Source organism: Erigeron canadensis, chromosome 9, assembly GCF_010389155.1.
Source record: "Erigeron canadensis isolate Cc75 chromosome 9, C_canadensis_v1, whole genome shotgun sequence".
In the NCBI taxonomy this organism is placed as follows: Eukaryota; Viridiplantae; Streptophyta; class Magnoliopsida; order Asterales; family Asteraceae; genus Erigeron; species Erigeron canadensis.
The window spans coordinates 7,964,161-7,972,843 of NC_057769.1; the positions used below are offsets into that span (position 1 = coordinate 7,964,161).

Sequence of the window (8,683 nt, forward strand, 5' to 3'; positions counted from 1 at the left end):
TGTCCTTGTGTTGCGAATTCTAGAACTGAGTTGCAATTGTCGCAATTGAGTTGTAATTTCGATGTCCTAATACCTAAAAAATTGGTAAGAAATTAGTTTAAAAAATTCAATTATATTACAAAACGTGGAATGCTTAATCAACATATGATTAATTTTCATAAGAAGAACAACGTGGAATGCTTATTCAACATATAGTTGTCATTTCCCCAAAAATGTGATGAGACTTCAAATAGATGATTTGAAAAAAGTGGCGTATACAAGTTGGTATTGTCAGCATTATTAATGCTTTGAAAACCCGGCCCATAGTGTGTGACACATATCTAAAGGACATTTAAACACATATTTTAACAAACATATATATATGCAACGAATATTCTTACTATATATGTAGCCTATATCTAGATGGGTCCAAATGTCCAATTAATCCTTTCCGGGAGAGGTTAATTAAACAGCAAATTTTGTAAATAAGGAATATCTAGCTCAAAAGGATTTAACCGGAAGCCGAAATATAAATAAAATGAATACACACATCCGAAAGATCATTCATTTGAAACAATACACATTAAGTAAGATTCGTTCAAATTTCTAGAGCTTGACATAGTTCGACTTTGGCAATTTTTAGATCAAATAGCTTGATTTATGTATGAGCACTTGTATAGTATATCTTATATGGGGAAGGGAATATGAGGCTGTTAGGCAACTAAGTTGGGTGAAAAACCTCTCACATACCTTTTTTTAAACCATAAAAATCATGGGGGCCAAACATTTATTCAAAATATTAAAATATTGGTATGTGAGAGGTTTTTCACCTAAGTTGGGTGCATAACAGCCCCATACTCACTTTTCTCATCTTATATATAGGTTTTAGGTAAAATAAAACAAGTATTAAAGTAAAACAAATAAAACAATAGGTTTCTCTTCACTGAATATCACCGTGCATCATGAAAATCATCGTGTATCAATTGATTCGTGAATCTTCGTGCATCAATTTAACTATGATCTAAGGGTCAAGATCTTGTCTTATTTGTTTTACTTTAATACTTGTTTTACAATACCCAACCTCCTTATATATAATATATATATATGGGGATGGGAATATAAGGTTATTAGGTACCTAAGCTTATATTTCGGACATTCACATATTAATTTTTTAAACCATTAAAATTATGGGGGTCCAGACATTTATTCATTAAACAATAAAGAATAAAATATTAGTATGTGAGGGGTTCCACACCTAAGCTTAGGTATCAGACAACCTTATATTCCCTTTTTCATATATATATATATATATATATACACACTATACAAATGTCCGTACGATGCGGCGACGGTAGCAGTGGTTGTGGCAACAGGTGGTGGTGTAGTGGCAGGGTTGGTGGTGGTAGCAATGTGGGTATTAATGTAAAAGTGACTGATGTAAAAAAAGAGTGTTATAGTTATTTTTAAAAGTTGAGGGGTGCATGTTGTAAAAAATTTTCATTAAGGGTATTATATATATCTTAAATATAAATGTTTAAATTAGTGGAAAAAAAAGTATTTTGGGGTTATTAGGTTGAAAAATTGAATGAAACAAATGCTTTATAATTAAGTATAGATACAAATAAATATGGTATATATGTGTTGAGAAAGTCGATAAAAGTTCAAGCCAAGTCCCTTTGACAAGTACAGAAAAATCTATGTGACGAGAAGGTAAACTTAATAAAGATGTAAAACAAATCGATAAAAGAAATGAAAAACAAAGTTAACTTGTGTAAAGGCAAACAATAACAACAATTCACACTTTTTTAACTTAAGATTTTAAGTGTTGCCTCTAAAACTCTAAGGTGATTGACAATGAAAAACAGATGTGGTTTAATCACCATCACTAAAACCTATTTAATTTCCCTCTTGAGCCGTAAGTAAAAATAAAGTAATAATAAAAATAAAACTCATTTTTCAATCGCCAATGCCTTGTTGTACACTAAGTTAAATCCAAACAACCAGAAACACAAACTACAAACAGCTCTCATTCACCATGCCACATTTCTTCTCACGCAACACTAATGCCGGAATCAGGAGTTCGGTCCATTTTGTGTGGTTCATTAGAGGCTGGAAGGGCAAGAAGACGGCCTCTTTGAGCACGTGGAGGTAGATGTTTTGCGGGCTTTCTTGACCCACCGTTCCATGGCAAGAACACACCCGTCCCACCACGTGGCAACCTTCTAGGAGTCATCACCATTGGGCGCACTGGGGCTAGCATTAGTAGTTGTGGGGCCCGGATTGAGTCCCATTTTGGTATAACATGGATTGAGTTGTATCCGTCTAGTGTTCCATTTGGTGTGATCAGTGGGGTTGGAACATTGGGCTGCCATAGAGTCATAGCTCCATTCATAGGATCTTTTGGGGATTGATTTTTGTCGTAGGTTTCTATTCGGACTTTGAAAAACGTGACACTGATTCGTTTAGTTGGAGATTGACACATGGCGTGGCGTGCCATGTCAGCACTGTTTCCTCTCATCACTAAGAGTGACCTGTCGAGTTTCAAAAATCAACATCAAATGGTGCAATATAATAATTACTAAATAACAATTAGTGTCATATTTTTGAATATAATGATCATCTTGTTCTATAAGAATTTAGACTAACCCCTCTTTGAGAGAAAGCATCAGTGGTCCTTTGTAGTTTCCATCGTTATCACAAACTAGAGTACGTCCAAAAGCCATTGTCGATTCAGATAGAAGAAGCGTAGAAATAGGTTGCTCTAGATGAGGTGGCTTCAAGAAAGGCTGTGAGAATTCTCCCTGCATAGCGGATTTAGGCTCAGTAACACAAACTCAATTGAAAAATTGATTAAGGAGCGCAAAAGTATAATATACCTCATCAAAGAAGTTAATTATGCAGCTATTTGGTCGTCTGTTTTCAGATATCAGGTGAAACTGAATTAGAAGGTCAATGACAGCTTCAAGAGGAGCAGGAATTGGCTCGATTTTGCCTGTAAAAGTTTAAAACATAGTCGTGATGTTAAATGTTGATCAAATCTACAAAATTACCATTTTCAAAAGATTCGTGTCAGTAAATGCTTACTATCTTGGGGCTTATTTGTAGCTTCATCTTTTATCTGTCCAAAAATGGGAGCTCCAAATTGAAGAAGCTCTCTCTTGATCGTTTTGGACTGCTGGTTGTACATGATAAATGTCTCACCTAATCATCCACGTCAAAGAAATAGGATTATAAAATCACGTAACTTAAACGGTACTATTATCTTCAAGATTTACAAAGAGGTTACGATATACATGAAGAATTTGTATATAACTAAAGGTTATGGCAGAATGCAGAATCCCTATGGTAATATTGAGAACCTTTTCCTTCTATCTATAAAAATGGTCTAATAAGGTCATGAACATCTATTAGTAACGTTGTGTTCTACAAATACTTGCAAAGCTATAATTAACTGAAATGAAAATTATGCCAAACCTGTTCAATCCCTTACTATCTCAATAACTTCAACCCCAAAAGGAAAGAACAGGGTTAACTACAAAAGCATCACGAATCACAGGATCCACCTGAGAGTTCTCCATTTTGGCCAGCAACTCGGAGTTCAGTTACATAGTCCGTCAACTTGGATAGCTCGGTGGTTTGGAGTATCTCCTCATACATCTTCAAGCCTCTAACAACATTCACCTGCAGTCACAAATTGATTTATCATTTTCTCTAACAATTTGAACATGTGTTAAAGAACAAATAAACAAATGTGGAAGAAAGGACTTACCATATGCCCTTTTACAGACTCCTTTGCCACAAACCCTTTCGTCATTTTGATTTCAGCACGTCGTGCCTCCCAATCTTCTTGGTTTGAGCTTACTTCAACACTTACCGGCGCTGAATGGACTTCCTGAGATCCTACGGTTCAAACGGGCATGACAAATATATTAACAATAAATTACAACACAGATCGATAATTAGAGTATTAACATACAACATTATCATAACCATACGTAGTTTATCAATAATGTAGTTCCCTAACAAGTCATATTTACATTTCCAGTATTGTATCTTCTTCATTTATTAGAACGTTTTAATTAAGAAGGCATTGTTGCATAGTTAAGATGTGCATAGCTTTAGTTTTTTTTAGGCAAAACACCGTTTTAAGTGTTTGCCTATTAATTGTGTTTTTAGCTTATACTCGTATAAAAGATAAAAACAACTTCTTTTTTAAGTCAGGTCAGTACTGCTGATTTTTTGAAAGTAATACATGGTACAAATGCAGAGTAGTTCACTTTTATGTGTCGATAAACAATTTCACCAGCGTTGAGTGTTTGACAATATAATTAGTTATCAATCATTTCTATGACAACAAACCAAAATGCCACTCTGACATTCTATACAGGACCTAACCAAAAAATCACCAACCGCCCAAAATGCAGAATTTGACCCCACTATGGTCCATGACCCATTTAGTTCGTTCTATTCTATCCCTTCTAAAACAACATTGTAGCTTTTTCAAGTAAAAACAAGGCTTTATAGGCACTATATCACTATTTCCAAGCACCAAGCATTACCTCCATTCCACTAACATAATATGACAAAGGTATAAAAGCAAATATAACAGTATGGCACTAACACATAGTAGTAGCAACTTACTATAGGATACCTAGTCCCATATTCTTTCTCCACTATGTATCCCACATCCATCGAAGTCTTAGTGGGCATCATTGATTCTATCCTTTAGTCCATTTCCCTTTTTATAGTTTCTTTGCGTGGTTTATGCATAACGAACACTAGTTACTTGGTTCGCCTTAATAGTCTAGTTGCATCTCCATTACTTATCGAGCTGACTAATCAACCAAAAGGTTGTGAGTTTAACCGTACTTAACAAATTTGTGGTAATACCAACCATCAATAGATGGATTGGTACCTGTGAGAGCTTGATACTTAGAGGTATTGAGTCTAAATCCTAGTGCGATAGGACAATGCTGTCAGACTCAAATTTATCATTAAAAAAAAAGTATTATTAGCAAATCCGTGATGAAATAGTTGTGATAAATTGAATTAGTCGCCTAACAATACATATCAAGTAACCTTTTTTATTTTATTTTTTAAATCTAGCAAATGTGGGTAGTAGAAGTCGAAACAAAAATCGCCAATAGGGAAGTCATACTATAATGGTTGGTTCTGGTTGTTTCATTAACTTAATTATAAAGTTAATAACTTAATTAGAAAGTTAATGTAGTAACCGGCTAACAGCTAGTTTGTGTTAGAATCTTGTTAAAAAAGCCAACTTAAGATTCCATGATTATTGTAACCTACTCCAAAGTTATTGTAATTAGCATGACCAAAGAGAAAAAGGAAAAACAATTAGATAGTTGGCTGGCTAGGTCCATTGAAATGGACGGAGGACACAACAAGTGAACAAACAGATCTATATGAAGGAATCCACATCACCCCAATTGTTAGAATCCAATGACCAAATGTATCCTACACTTAAGAAAAACAACATTCATGTTTAACAAATTAGCTTCCATTGAATGGTATCCTTTAGCTTTTGTGAACTCTAGTGTTTATATCAATTTTCTTTAAATAAAAAACCCGACAAACAAAACAAGACTAGAAGGTTATGTTCGTTTTACCGGAAATATTTTGTAGATATGGACAATAATTCTGTGAACTCTAGTGTTTATTATCAATTTTCTTTAAATAAATTTTTTTATATTTGTATTAACTTATATTCAATTTTATCGTGTTTTTATTTCTCTATATATATTGTGTATTACTTTTGGAAAAGAAGACACTTTTGGTGGAAATGACACCTCGAGAATACCAACATCCTTGGGACTAGAAACAATTGAATTTTAGCTTTTACTGACACTCATAATAATTCAATAATCTCAAGCTCCAAAAAGAGAATATCAACGAAGGAAGATGAGAATTCTCATTTTTCAAAGTCATATAATTTCAGTCCAATTTAAGGGACCGTTAAAAGCCACCAACCCAAAACCTCCTTCTAGAAAAACAAAAAGTGACTTCCAAATACACAAAAAGGTTGGAAATTTCCTTTGAAGCCAAACTCTTTTTTTTTAAATTTTTTTTCTAAATAAAGTCTTTGGAAATACTTTTAAAAAATCAAAAGAATTCCACACAAATGTACATGTGTATCAAAATAATATATTAGTATTATAATTAGGGTCCTAGCTAAAAAATATAATGACTGTTGAATTTTTGTTGTGTATAATTATTGAATTCAAAAAAGTTCCAAATCAATTCTGTAAAGTGTCCATAATGGAGAGACATGATCATATGAAATTATGAACAGATAAAAAAAATAAAAAAAAATTAATACGTATACTACTGTATGATTATAAAAACAGAGATCTGGAAATCTTCAACTCTACGCAATTTGACATAATAAACAAATAATCAAATTAATACGTATACTACTGTCACAAAAAAAAATTCAGTCCTTAATTATAACTGCACTAAAATAACATATTAACTACCAACAAATAAATAACTTTAAAAAAAAAAAAAAAAGGTTCCTCAAACTAAATCAAACCGATTGATCACGGGTTTTATAACTGTTTTGTATATTAATTTTATAATTCAAAGTTGAAAAATAACGTTAAAGTTTTTTGAAAAAAAGTGTAGTTATTAATATATTTATTTATGGGGTTAGCTTATTTGGTAGAGATTTGAAGTTAAATTATTTACATAAGTAATAATCTTAAAATTATTTGGCGACGTTAAAAGAAAGAAAACAAAGATATTATAATAACATGCATTTAGTTACCTGCAGTATTTACCACAGTACTACTCTTGGGGGAAATATTATCATCAACACAAGAATTTCCATCACCATTTGAATCAACAGCTCTGATCTTCTCCGTCTCGAAAGCCGGAGGTTCGATAACCTCCGGCTTACAAACAATATTATGATCATCACATAATGATAATTTTTTCTTAGCCTCTGAAACTTTCTTAAGCTCCAAAGTGACATCCGCAATCGAAAAATACTTTTGCATCTGAAGAATCGGAATCCAATTCATCCGTCTCCGATGAATTTCGCCGAAAACCGCTTCGTATTCACGCCTACCGCTTTCTGTTTCCGATAAATGTCCACATAACGCATCAATTATCGCGTTTGCGGCTGCGAATTCGCCGCGAAACCATGAAATTATCGCGTCTTTTGCGTATGCATCTGACATCACCGTTGCTGGCATCATCATCGCCGCCGGTAATCGATCAGCTACGCCGGCTGCCGGCGCCATACTAGTCGATCACTTACTTTCGTGAAAATGGATGAATTCCTCGAAATTGTGTTTGCAATAAAACGACGTTTTGATCGTTAATTAGGTGATTACAATTCGGAAGTTCAAATTTTGAAAATAATGAGGTATAGAAATGTATGTATACAGGGACGATGTGTATGTAGATGGAAGGTGTGTATATATATATATATATAGGTGGCTGGAAAAATTAAAGGAAAAAACAAAATTAAATTTGATGAAAGCGAGGGTTTGGTTTGTGATGACCGTAATTGGCAAGTCCGTCTGTGGGGACACGATTGCTGACGTGGCTACTTGTAGTACGTCACTTTTGCCAGCGTGTTAATATGTTACCCAAGCCTCGAACTAATACGGAAAACTGGGTTAGTTTCGTAACATCTCAACTCGGTAATCCGCCAACTTGTTTTTTTTTTGTCGGGGTCGGGTTGACGTTTTGCGTTATTAGGTCACCCCGTTAACCCGAAAATATATAAATTTATAATGTTTTTTAATAAGTCGACCCGCCAATTTATTTGATCCGACAACACACTAATTTGAATTGAAATCAATCCGTTAACCTATCAACTCATCAACCTGTTTAATACGCCAACTCACCAACCCATGTGACCCGAAATCAACCAACCTATTTAACGCGTCATTGAGTTTTTAACACCATGATAATATGGGGTGCCTATGGGTTGGTTAATTCTAATTTGTCAACTTGCCACCCGCCAACTCAAACAATATGGAATTGCAACGTCTTGGCATATTTTTGCTTTACTTAAATAACATGTAGTGATTTATGTAAATGGATTTGATGATTTGTGTCGTCATTTTTCTTCTCTTTATATTCCGAGTAATATATATATGTTCTCTTATAAACTATTTTTGCCCCTTCCTCAAGTTACATGTTTGCTCTCTAAATTACCACTCATCTTTATTTATTAATTTAAATATCTCTATTACTATTTTTTCCCTATATGTTTATAATACCTATCACTTAACTGTTGAAATGCATACACTACCCCTTATAATGCGCTTACTTTCAAATAAAGTACCGGCACTACTCACTGGTGCAACCACCACCACCATTGGTTGTCGCGCCACCACCACAATGTCGTCGGCACGTCGTGGGATTTATATATATATAATAAAAAAAATTATTGGTGTTTATATATTAAAGAGGCAAAATGTAAAAATACAGAATATTAAATATGGAAAGTAAAATTTTAAAAACTAAATTAAAGCAAAAACATACGGTCAAAAAAAAAATCTAGACATTATATTTGAAATAGTATTACTTTTTATGACATAAGATAATGATTTCCAAATTAAATAGCATTGTGGTATGTTAAAAAAATTGGCTTCATGTTACAGTAATAAAATTCAAATGTTTGAATCTGTAGACTATGTTTAATTCAAGTAAAAAAAAGTCTTTTAAAAAA

At 33.4% G+C, this 8,683-nt stretch overlaps 1 protein-coding gene across 1 annotated transcript; it reads right to left on the bottom strand.

The window, feature by feature from the left end:
* Positions 1-1,895: 1,895 nt before the first annotated feature.
* Positions 1,896-7,382, bottom strand: LOC122581799 (RNA demethylase ALKBH10B-like). The gene is made up of 7 exons (XM_043754079.1): positions 6,764-7,382; positions 3,749-3,879; positions 3,543-3,660; positions 3,064-3,180; positions 2,856-2,971; positions 2,626-2,780; positions 1,896-2,510 (listed from the first exon to the last, which is right to left on the bottom strand). Exons 1-7 carry the CDS (start codon positions 7,239-7,241, stop codon positions 2,030-2,032), a joined length of 1,596 nt encoding a protein of 531 aa, XP_043610014.1. The 5' UTR covers positions 7,242-7,382; the 3' UTR covers positions 1,896-2,029.
* Between the last annotated feature and the right edge of the window lie 1,301 nt (positions 7,383-8,683).

Excerpts from the sequence above, each read along its gene's own strand:
- LOC122581799 (XM_043754079.1), bottom strand. The coding sequence starts at position 7,241 with ATGGCGCCGGCAGCCGGCGTAGCTGATCGATTACCGGCGGCGATGATG. Across the intron at positions 3,880-6,763 it reads TACTGTGGTAAATACTGCAG|GATCTCAGGAAGTCCATTCA; the intron begins GTAACTAAATGC and ends TTTGAACCGTAG. Across the intron at positions 2,511-2,625 it reads ATGCTTTCTCTCAAAGAGGG|GTCACTCTTAGTGATGAGAG; the intron begins GTTAGTCTAAAT and ends GAAACTCGACAG.